Consider the following 12,443-nt stretch of genomic DNA (forward strand, 5'->3'; position numbering starts at 1 on the left):
AAATGATTAAATACTTCTATTTTCAAAGACGTGCTCTTTTTCGCCTGACGTCTAGACAGAACTTAATACCTAATCCTCACAATCCATTATTATTTTAAAGAAGTGCTGATGGATGAAGTGAAAGTCTTTTCATCGGGGTAATTTAACCTAGATAATGGTACAAGTGTTAAATTAATCTGCGAATGTAAAGAGGTTTTGATCATTTATATCTTTGCCTTGGACTGCTGCAAGCAAGTAAGAGTTTCTACCAACATCACATGTGGAATCTTGATTAAGGTTTGCGGTTGAAGTCAATAATTGCAAAGTTTGCCGCTACCATTTATCAACAAAATAAAGGAAGCATTATGTGACACTGGTCTTTAGTTTCTGGGGCGATGTCTTTATTCTTAAAATGTGTAAAGCATACATTCATATTGTGCCCTGAAGCACACAAAATTACACTGAGACTTGACAGGATAGATTTTTAGTTTAGTTTAGAGCAGAGGTCGGCAACCTGCGGCCCCCGGGCCGAATGCGGCCCGTAACCCGAAATCATCCGGCCCGCAGCCGGATTTTTTCCCCCGTAATCATCCGGCCGCCGAGCGCTCGTCCCGAGCGAGGCCGAGCTCCAGCTGTACCGCGTCCTACGCAAAGCCGCACACCTTCTGTGAACACGTTTAAGAAAGAACTACAGATGCTGGAAAAATCGAAGGTAGACAAAAATGCTGGAGAAACTCAGCGGGTGAGACATGCAAGGATTGCACGAGGCTGCCTCACCCGCTGAGTATAGGGTGAGGTATCAAGAACCAGAGGACATAGGTTTGCAGTGAGAGGAGCAAGATTTAATCGGAGCCTGAGAGGCAACATTTTAACTCGGAGGGTGGAGCAAGCTGCCAGAGGAGACAGTTGAGGCATGAACTATAAAACTCCATGCCTCTGGAATTTAGGATGAGAGGGATTGTTATTATTGAAACATATAAGATTATTGAGGGTTTAGACAGGCTAGAGGCAGGAAATATGTTCCCGATGTTGGGGGAGTCCAGAACCAAGGGCCACAGTTTAAGAATAAGGATTTAAGAGAGTTAGATAGAGCTCTAGGGGCTAGTGGAGTCAATGGATATGGGGAGAAGGCAGGCACGGGTTATTGATTGGGGACGATCAGCCATGATCACAATGAATGGTGGTGCTGGCTCGAAGTGCCGAATGGCCTCCTCCTGCACCTATTTTCTATGTTTCTATGTTAATAAGGGTAGGCCATTTAGAACGGAGAAGAGGAAACACTTTTTCACAGAGGGTTGTGAATATGTGGAATTCTCTGCCTCAGAAGGCAGTGGAGGCCAATTCTCTGGATGCTTTCAAGAGAGAGTTAGATAGAGCTCTTAAAGATAGTGGAGTCAGGGGATATGGGGAGAAGGCAGGAACGGGGTACTGAATGCGGATGATCAGCCATGATCATATTGAATGGCGGTGCTGGCTCGAAGGGCCGAATGGCCTACTCCTGCACCTATTGTCTATTGTCATTTAAAAGACACACGGTGGATAAAGTTGTAAAGAGAGGTTCCAAACACACTGTTGTCTTTACTACTGTTTATTGGTTATACACAAACGTTGCTGCCCTAGCTGTACGTGTAGATGTGCCTTTAACATACTGACCTCACCACTACTAACCACTCCCCATATCACAAGTATAAATGCAACCTCCCCACCCATTGATCTCTCTCTAGCTCCTGTGACAGACCACGTACAGCTAGGGCAGCAACGTTTGTGTATTACCAATAAATAGTAGTAAAGACAACAGTGTGTTTGGAACCAATCTTTACATGGTGTCAGAAGTGGGATCAATGGGTGGGGAGGTTGCATTTATACTTCTGATATGGGGAGTGGTTAGTAGTGATGAGGTCACTATGTTAAAGTCACATCTACAAACGTAGAAACAAAGAACTGCAGATACTCATTTACCAAGGAAAGACACTAAGTGCTGGAGTAACTCAGCAGATCAGGCAGCATCCCTGGAGAACATGGATAGGTGATGTTTCGGGTCGGGACCCTTTTCAATGGTGGGAAAATATTTGTTTTCTAAAGAGGGGAAATGAGGGGATCGCTGGTCGGCGTGGACTCGGTGGGCCGAAGGGCCTGTTTCCGTGCCGTACTTGTAAACTAAGGAAAACGGGGGATGAATGGAGGAGCAAGTCAAAGCACCACATTGTAATTAGTATTAATATTTAGTTTAGTTCCTTGTATGGGGACTGAGGCTATAAAATTAGCAGTCAATCACAAATATTTGATGTTATTAAATGTGGCAATATTGAGAACAGACCAGTCATTAAAGCTAATTTTCGCAACGATGACATTTAGGATCAGGCTTGCATTCCAAATTGTTTTAAATCACCTATCAAATTACTCTTCTTAATCACTTTTACTGTGTTTCACTGTGTCAGTGATTCTTCAGTCTGCGGTTTGTGAGGTGCTTTTACACTGGGCATCATTGTTTAACTAATGAATCCCAGGGGCTGAATTATATAATGTCCTTTAGATTTGTATGCTTTTGTTAATTTCTCCCATTGCCGCTGCCGAGGGATCGGACAACTGGGACTCGGTGTGTGGGGACTGCCGTGAGGAGGGGGGGAGGGCAAAGGGGGACCTGGCGCGGGGGTACTGTGTAACTCTGTCAGCACCCTTGGGTATGCAAGCAAAGAATTTCACTGGGACTTGTCACTTGGGGCAATAACGTATTCAATTCAATTCCATTTTTCCTCCCTGCAAACTTCTCTCCATTGATGAACTGTACACTGCAAGGGCCAGGAAGCGAGCGGGTAAGATCATCTCTGACCCCTCTCACCATGGCCACAAACTCTTTGAATCACTACCTTCTGGAAGGCGACTCCGGGCTGTCAAAGCTGCCACAGCCAGACATAAAATTAGCTTTTTTCCCCCACGAGTAGTAGCTCTACTCAATAACCAAAAATCTGTAGCCTCCCTTTTGCTCTGGTATTTCATTTAATTCACATGTTTAATCAATAAGGTTTTATTATTAATGTTTAATGTTTAATGTGTCATTCCTAACTGTCACTGTATGTCATGTTGTCACTTGTGGGCGGAGCACCAAGGCAAATTCCTTGTATGTGAATACTTGGCCAATAAACTTATTCATCCATTCATCCAATTCAATTGTTGGCTCCTTGCCTCCTCCAAGCTTATGAGCAGTTCAACTGTGCAGAAAGGAACTGCAGATGCTGGTTTTCACCGAAGATAGACACAAAATGCTGGAGTAACTCAGCCGTTCAGGCGGCGTCTCTGGCGAGAAGGAATGGGTGGAGTTTTAGGTCAAGACCCTTCTTCAGACCGAGAGTCAGGGGAGAGGGAGACATAGAGATAAGGAACGGTAAGGTGTTAAAACGAGATATTAAAGGGGATGTGAACGAGGAAAATGTAGATTAGATCATTGGGAGCTAGGAGAAGGTGACAATGAAACAAACAAAGGTAACATTTCATCAGGGGACAGTCAGACTGGTAGGTGCAATAGGAAGGGCGAGGCATGGAGAGAGAGGGACAGCAAGGGTTACTTGGGGTTGTAGAAGTCATTGTTCATACCAGGAGGGTGTAAGCTACCCAAGCGAAATATGAGGTGCTGCTCCTCTGATTTGCTTTGGGTCTCACTCTGACAGTGGAGACCCTTCTTCAGACTGAGAGTGAAGGGAAAAGGAAGCGAGAGATATAGACGGTGATATAGAACAAATGAAAGAAAGATTTCACTAACGTCTTGATGAGTCTCATTGTCTGTAACCCGTTTTCACCTAGCTAACGGCCAACAATGGCCGGTTTCATTCATCATCGTTACATTGCATATCTTTCATTCATTTGTTCTCTCTCTCTCTATATCACCGTCTATATTTCTCAGTTCCCTTTCCCCCCGACTCTCAGTCTGAAGATCGGTCTCGATCCAAAACGTCCCCCATTCCTTTTCTCCAGAGATGCTGCCTGTCCCGCTGAGTTACTCCAGTATTTATGTGCCGATATTCAGATGGAACTCTCTTAACATATTCCCACAGATTGTTGGACAGCCTAATGAAAAGCGAGCTCACAGCGTGTGACAAATGAAACACAGTCAGTAATAAAATTAAAAAAAATAATTTGCGCTCATTTAGAAACATAGACAATAGGTGCAGGAGGAGGCCATTCAGCCCTTCGAGCCAGCACCACCATTCATTGTGATCATGGCTGATCGTCCACAATCAATAACCCGTGCCTGCTTCTCCCCATATCCCTTGACTCCACCAGCCCCTAGAGCTCTATCTAATAACTCTCTCTTAAATCCATCCAGTAACTTGGCCTCCACTGCCCTCTGTGCCAGGGAATTCCATAAATTCACAACTCTCTGGGTGAAAACGTTTTTTCTCACCTCAGTCTTAAATGGCCTCCCCTTTATTCTAAGACTGTGGCCCCTGGTTCAGGACTCGCCCAACATTGGGAACATATTTCCTGCATCTTGCTTGTCCAGTCCTTTTGTAATTGTATATGTTTCTATAAGATAGCCCCCTCATCCTTCTAAAGCCCAGTGAATACAAGCCTAGTCTTTTCAATTTCTTGCATGCACAGGTTGCAATGATGAAGTATGATGACTTGCCTGCGTAAGGTGGGGGAAGCGATGTCAGGGTATTTGGATCCTTGCTGTCGAGTACCCTGAGTGCTGTTGGCTGCAATTTGCAAAGGATTGGCTTTGGCCGAGTTCAATGAAGGCACACACTCCGTGTCAGACTGTACACCCTTCTCTCTATCCGTCTGGTTGGGTAACAGAGGCATGGGGTTGCCCGAGGCTGCCTTGGACGGCTCTTTCAGTTTCGAGACGGGAATCCCGGCCGATTTGCTGCTGATGTTGGAGTCTATGCTGCTGGTGCTGGACCTGTTGCCGGTCCCCCGGCTGTTGGACTTGCTGGGTCGGGGCAGGCTGCGGTACTGCAGGTTGGTGCGCCCGTTGAGAATAAGGTAGCTCTCCTCCGCGTTCTGCGAGCCGTCCACGCTGGCTTTCCGCCCGGACCCTCGGCCCACCAGGCCTGACGACTTGGGCATCTTGCCCAGCGTGGCCGACCCGCTGGTGATGGTGACCCCACTGGCCGTGATGATGGTGATGCCTCCCGACGAGCCTCCGTGCTTCTTGAAGCCAAACGTGTTCGTCCCCGTGGCCGAGCGCGGCGCGCTGGAAGGGGGCTTCTTCCTTTCGTCCCCGCTGCTGCGGCCCGCGTCCGAAGGGGAACGGTGAACGTTCGTCAACTTGGGAGACAACCTGCCCTTCTCCGACACCTTAACGTCATCGGTTTTGGCTATACAAAAAAATAAATATACATCAACATCAACTTCATCAACATCACAGTGATTTAAGTGAAATAAATATCTTCTCCAGATACTGCCCTGTTTCTTCTGAGTATCAACATATTATATTTTAGTTTAGCTGCACAGTGGCGCAGCGGTAGAGTTGCTGCCTCACAGCGCCAGAGACCCGGGTTCGATCCTGACTACCGGTGCTGTCTGTATCGAGTTTGCACGTTCTCCCCGTGACCTGTGTGGGTTTTCTCCGAGATCTCCGGTTTCCTCCCACACTCCAAAGACGTATGAGTTTGTCTTTGGTACAATTGTAAATAGTCCCTAGTGTGTGTGTTGGGTAGTGTTAGTGTGCGGGGATCGCTGGTCGGCGCGGACTCTGTGAGCTGAAGGATCTGTTTCCCCGCTGTATCTCTAAACTAAACAAAACTTCGGACTTTATAGATATAGCGCGGAAACAGGCCCTTCAGCCTGGCGAGTCTGTGCCGACCAACGAACACTTCGTCCACTGGCACTATCCTACACACTAGGGACAATTTACAATTTTTACCCAAGCCAATTAACATGCCAACCTGTATGTCTCTTTGGAGCGTGGGAGAAAACTGGAGCACCCAGAGAAAACCCACGCAGTCACAGGGAGAACATACAAACTCCATACAGACACAGAAACATAGATACATAGAAAATAGGTGCAGGAGGAGGCCATTCGGCCCTTCGAGCCAGCACCGCCATTCATTGTGATCGTGGCTGATCGTCCCTTATCAATAACCCGTGCCTGCCTTCTCCCCATATCCCTTGACTCCACTAGCCTCTAGAGCTCTATCTAACTCTCTCTTAAATCCATCCAGTGACTTGGCCTCCACAACCCTCTGTGGCAGGGAATTCCATAAATTCACAACTCTCTGGGTGAAAAAGTTTTTTCTCACCTCAGTCTTAAATGACCTCCCCTTTATTCTAAGACTGTGGCCCCTGGTTCTGGACTCGCCCAACATTGGGAACATTTTTTCCTGCATCTAGCTTGTCCAGTCCTTTTATAATTTTATATGTTTCTAATATGTTTCTTATGAAGGCCAACATTCCATTGGCACCCATAGTTAGGATCGAACCCGCCTCTCTGGCGTTGTAAGGTAGTAATTCTAATGCTGTGCTAATGTGCCGACTCTAATTCAGTTTAGTTTCATTTATTAGATAGATAGATAGATAGATATAATTTATTGCCACACAACCAGGGTTGGTGGAAATTTGGGTTGTCAGCAGCAGTACAATAATAAAGAACACACAATAAAACTGTAACACAAACATCCACCACAGCATTCATCACTGTGGTGGAAGGCACAAAAATTTGGCCAGTCCTCCTCCATTTCCCCCCCGTGTACAGGACCAGAGTCCAGTCAGTCCAGGATCGGCTCTTCCTCACCGGAGACCGCGGCTTTAGATTGTTGTAGGCCGCAGGCCGGAGTTCGAGATTTAAAGTCCCCGCCGCAGCCAGAAGCACCGTAGACTGCAGGGCCGGCGGTCGAAGCTCCCCTCCAGGGGTGATGGTAAGTCCATGCCGGCCCCGCGGTAGAAGTTGGCCGCGGGCCGGCAGTGATGGCTTCTTCTTCCCCCGGGTCCCCCACGAGGGATGCCGGGCTGTAGACGCTGCACCAGCTGGAGCTCTGCAGACCGCGGCTTCAGGCTGCGACTTCAGGCTGCCGGCTGCCCCGGGCCAGCGAAACGGAGCGCTCCCCTCCAGCGAGCCCCAGCGAGGGCTCACCCGCTCCACGCCGAGAGTCCACGCTGCGCCCGCCGCTGAAGCCCCGGGCGTGTCTCCGGGAAAGGCCGCGCCGATCCTTGATGTTAGGCCACGGGGGAGGCGACCTGGAAAAAGTTGCCTCTCCATGGAGGAGGCGACCAAAGCGGTTCCCCCTTACCCCCCCACACCACCCCCCACACAAAACACACGAAGAAACACAAAATGCACACTTTAAAACATACTAAAAAAAAAAAAAAAACATTATTGTCACGTGTATCGAGGGACAATAAAAGTCTTTTGTTTGCATGCTAATCAGTCAAACATAGAACATAGGACATAGTACAGCTCAGGAACAGGCCCTTTGGCCCACAATGTTTATACCACACATGATGCCTAGTTGATAAGACACAGAAAGCTGGAGTAACTCAGCGGGACAGGCAGCATCTCTGGAGAGAAGGAATGGGTGGCGTTTCGGGTCGAGACCCTTCTTCAGGCTGTTTAGGGATGAGGGAAACGAGAGATAAACGACAATGAATGTAAGATATGCAAATAAGTAACAAAGATAAAGGAAACAGGCCATTGTAAGCTGTTTGTTGGGTGAGAACGAGAAGCTGGTGTGACAGGTGGGGGAGGGATAGAGAGAGGGGGAATGCCGGGGCTACCTGAAGTGAGAGAAATCAATATTCATACCGCTGGGCTGTAAGCTGCCCAAGCGAAATATGAGATGCTGTTCCTCCAATTTGCGTTTAGCCTCACTCTGACACTTAAAAATAGTGGGGTCAGGGGATATGGGGAGAAGTCAGGAACGGGGTACTGATTGGGGATGATCAGCAATTATCACATTGAATGGCGGTGCTGGCTCGAAGGGCCAAATGGCCTACTCCTGCACCTATTGCCTATTGACAATGGACAGCTAACCCATCTCTACCCCTTTCCGCCTTCCGCAGAGACCGTTCCCTCCGCAACTCCCTGGTTAACTCATCCCTTCCCACCCAAGCCACCCCCTCCCCAGGTACCTTCCCCTGCAACCGCAGAAGATGTAACACCTGTCGCTATACCTCCTCCCTCGACTCTTGTCCAGGGACCCCGACATTCCCGTTGAGTTATCCAGCGCTCTGTCGGTCCCATTTGCGAATAGCTCGCTTCTCCTTACCTGCACCGTGGCCCTTGAGAGTGTTGGTGGAGGTCTTTGCCCTGGGTGTGGTGATTCCGATCTGGGCCGTCATTCCCCGACGCCACGATCCTGTCTGGGAAATTACCGTTGCCTTCTTGTTGGAACTGCTCTTCTCCGACTCGTCGGAGACATCCGATGGGTTCCGTCTCCACTTTGAGTTGGCGTCCATCTTAATCCCACTGTCGGACCCACCGTCTGATCTCTTCAGCTCTTCGCCAGACCAAGTAGAGTTTCTGTCCGAATGCTTCTCCGCATCTGTCTGTAGCTACAGAAACAACAACCCATCACAATCACTCTGTAACGCCGCCTTTCCACTTTGAAGGAAATTACCTGAAATTCGGGAAATTCCGGTGGTCTTCGGGTAATTTTAGGGAAATGAAATAATTCCCGGGAAATGTCCCGGCCCGGGTGAGCCATCGCTAACTGCGCGTGTGCGACTGCCGCCCCCGACTGAGCGCGAGCGGAATCCGGGCCCACTGCGCACGCACGGGGAGACGCGAAGGGGTCCAATCCGGATGATTTGCGGAAAATAAAGTATGTACCCGTATATTTACGACCATCGGCGCCTGCGCAGTTGGGGGAGGCCCGTCAGCCGCGTCACAATTAAAAATGGCGCGGTAGTGACTCCGACTCCCCGCGCATGCGCGGTGGGGCCGGTATCCGTGCGTGCACAGTCGGGGCAGCGGTCGCACACGTGCAGTTGGGGAAGGCTGACCGAGGGGGAAAATACCATCAAATTCCAGGTAATTTGGAATTCTATTTCAGGAATTATTTTTTTTGAGGAGTGCAAGCACTGCTTTATCGTGGCACGGATGTGGGATATATAAAATGTTGGTGAGTTGATGATGAATTCCTAACTTCACAAATCTAGTTAAATGCCTTAATCTACCAGACGCCTTTCACAGTTAAAAATGGTACATTTTATTTTCACCTGTGAGATAAACAGAATGGGGTGATCTGGAGTATGCAGCTTGTGTTCATCAGTTCATAAGTGATAGGAGCAGAATTAGGCCATTCGGCCCATCAAGTCAACTCCGCCATTCAATCATGGCTGATCTATCTCTCTTAACCCCATTCTCCTGCCTTCTCCCCATAACCCCAGACACCCGTACTGATCAAGAATCTGTCAATCTCTCCTTAAAAATATCCCCAGATAAAAACTCCTATTGTTCAAGGTAAGGATAAAATACTACCATTAAAAAAATAATAATATCCAGGTGACCAGCAATACATGTGGTTCTCTGAGGCCAAGATAAATAATGTAAGAATGTCACATTATAAACAGCCATTGTATAAATCTAGTCTGCAGATTCAACAAATCGTAATATCACAATTACTAAGTGTGAATCCTGAGGCCATGGCCTCTGGTCCTAGACTCTCCCATATCCACTTTATCCGAGCCTTTCGCAGCTGCCTGTGGCAATGAATTCCACAAATTCACCTCCCTCTGACTAAATAAATTCCTCCTCATCTCCTTTCTAAAGGAGCGTCCATTAATTCTGAGCCTGTGGCCTTTGATCCCAGAATCTTCCACATTCGGGCTCAATAGACTATTTCTGTAAAGCCCCTGTCCCACTTTCTCCGAGTTACTCACGAACTCTCCCAAGTTTTCCCCTTGATTCGAACTCGGGGAATGTCGGGCGATGTCGGTAGCGAGCTCGATGGAGTCCGTAGATGTTTCGTAGCGGCTCGTAATGCCAGCCGTAGGAAGTCGGGGCATCAGGTAAGTCGGGACGTTTATTCAACATGTTGAAAAATGTCCACGAGTTAAAAAAATAGCCCAGAGTACCTACGAACGGCTATTACCGTAATTCCCCGAGTTCGAATCAAGGGGAAACTCTGGAGAGTTTGTGAATAACTCGGAAAAGTGGGACGGGGTCTTAACACTTTCTGTACACTTGTTAATCGTGGATTGGGGGGGGGGGGGGATGGCGATACGCTACTGGACTGTTAGTATGAGAAATAAATTCTCTGTGATCGCGCGCGCTCTGCACGTGCGACTATAAAAGCACCGTTGAAGCATTTGCTTTTACCTGGTTGTCAGGGTTTTTGCGGCTGGTGGCCGGAGTGTTGGCGTAGGAGCTGATCGAGGAGCTGGTGTTGATGTCGTCAGTGCTGAGGTTGTCTATGGTGTCGCTGATTCCACTGCTGACGGAGCTGCTGTCATCCCAACTAGGGGGAAGAAAATGAACAAGGACACACCGGTTAGAACCGAAGGTAGACCCGAAAATGCTGGAGTGACTCTGGAGAGAAGGAATGGGTGATGCTTTGGGTCGAGACCCTTCTTTGTTTCCCTCTCCCCCCCCCCCCCCCCCATTTACTGGACGCATCCAGACTGACTCTCAGTCTGAAGAAGGGTCTCAGGGGAGAGAATGGGATACATAGATAAGGAAGTATGGTGTCAAAAAATGGAACGGAGATCAAGGAAAATGTAGAATAGGTCATTGTTATCTGGGAGAAGATAAACAACAAAGCAAACAGAGATGAAATGCAGTCGGAGACAGTAAGGTTGGTCGGAAAGCAGCAGTCTCTATCATTATGTCCAAACAGGCCTGACATCTCAACCAAAGATCCTATAGTCGGAGCAAGATAGACCACTCCTGCGAAATGCAACGGGCTGACGTGTAGTACGCAACGGAACGGAACGGAACGTGGGCCTTTTTTTCATCCATTTCCGTAACCGGACCCGACCCGACCCGCAGTGTAATCAACGTTGCGGGGGAACAGTTTGTGTTAATAAATTAAAATTCTGAAAATGAGGAAAAGATTTTTACCAAATAACTTTTATTTTTACGAGGATGTTTCCGTAACCGGCTCCCGTCTCCGCACTAGTATCCAAGGGGATCTTTGGTGCGGAGACGGAAGCCGGTTACGGAAATGGGGCCGAAAATCACACAGTAATCTGCCCATGACCGTACTACGTCTTTTTCATCGAGTGGTCTATCTTGCTCGCTATAGGGTCTTTGATCTCAACCTGTCCATGGTAATGACAATGCCTCGGAACTGGGTTTCACAGTACAAAGTGTCTCCGCTGCTATGTAGCACATTTAGCCCGACCTTTAAGGGCCTGTCCAACTTACGCGATTTTTTCGGCTACATGCCGGCACCCGTCATAGTCGCGGCAGGTTGCCGAAAATTTTCAACATGTTGAAAATCCAGCGGTGACCAGAAAAAGGTACGACTACTGGGCGACTACTCACGACCAAACAGGCGTCACCCCGCGACAGGTGGTGAGTAGTCGCCCAAAGAGTCGTACCTTTTTCTGGTCGCCGCTGGTTTTTCAACATGTTGAAAATTTTCGGCAACCTGCTGCGACCATGACGGGTGCCGGCAAGTTGCCGAAAAAAATCGCGTAAGTGGGACAGGCCCTTTAGACTTTAGTGACACCCAGCATGGAAACAGGTCCTTCAGCCCACCAAGTCTGCGCTGACCAGCGATCATCCTTTACACTAGCACTATCCCACACACACACACTAGGGACAATTTACAGTTTTACCGAAACCAATTAACCTGCAAACCTGTACATTTTTGGAGTGTGGGAGGAAACCGGACCACCCAGAGAAAACCCACGGGGAGAACATACAAACTCCATGCAGACGGCACCTGTAGTCAGGATCAAACGCGGGTCTCTGGCGCTGTAAAGGCAGCAACTCCACCACTATGCCACCCTGTCCATGTTAGTGTCAATGCCCTGGAACTGAGTTTCACAGAGGAAGTCTGAAGAAGGGTCTCGACCCGAAACGTCACATAGATGCTGCCTCACCTGCTGAGTTCCTCCAGCATTTTTGGCTACCTTCACAAAGTGTCTCTGCTGCCTATTAGCATATTTAGCCTTACTTTTAGACTACAGTTGTTGGCTGTATAGAGTTTGTACCTTCTCCACGTGACTCAGTGGGTTTTCTCCGGGTGCTCAGGTTTCCTCCCACACTCCAAAGACAGATAGATTTGTAGGTTAATTGGCTTCTGTAAAATTGTAAATTGTCCTAGTATGTTGAACAGTGCTAGTGTAGGGGGATCACTGGTCGGTACAGACTCGGCGGGCCGAAGGGCCTGTTTCTGCGCTGTATCTCTGAAGTCTAAAGTCTAAGGAGGGTGAGATGACAAAATTCCTTCTCAATGAATCAGTAGGTTTTTTACGATAATCCGGTAATTCCACGATCACCAACACTGAAACCAACTGAAATCCCAGATTTATTTCATGACTTGGATTTACAGTTCCCAGCTGCTGGGGTGGGTATC

The 12,443-nt window shown here is 48.2% G+C and overlaps 1 protein-coding gene across 11 annotated transcripts in view; it reads right to left on the reverse strand.

Annotated features, from left to right (window-relative positions):
• nav2 (neuron navigator 2) overlaps positions 1–12,443 on the reverse strand; it is a 603,312-nt gene that overhangs the window by 91,297 nt on the left and 499,572 nt on the right. For all 11 annotated transcript variants that reach the window (XM_033038682.1, XM_033038683.1, XM_033038677.1 and 8 more), the window contains 3 exons: positions 10,238–10,376; positions 8,184–8,469; positions 4,604–5,297 (listed from right to left, as the gene is read on the reverse strand). In XM_033038682.1, coding sequence (XP_032894573.1) covers positions 4,604–5,297; positions 8,184–8,469; positions 10,238–10,376 — 1,119 coding nt within the window. The remainder of the gene's footprint in view (positions 1–4,603; positions 5,298–8,183; positions 8,470–10,237; positions 10,377–12,443) is intronic.

The sequence above is a fragment of the Amblyraja radiata genome, chromosome 20 (genome assembly GCF_010909765.2).
Source record: "Amblyraja radiata isolate CabotCenter1 chromosome 20, sAmbRad1.1.pri, whole genome shotgun sequence".
NCBI classification, from domain to species: domain Eukaryota; kingdom Metazoa; phylum Chordata; class Chondrichthyes; order Rajiformes; family Rajidae; genus Amblyraja; species Amblyraja radiata.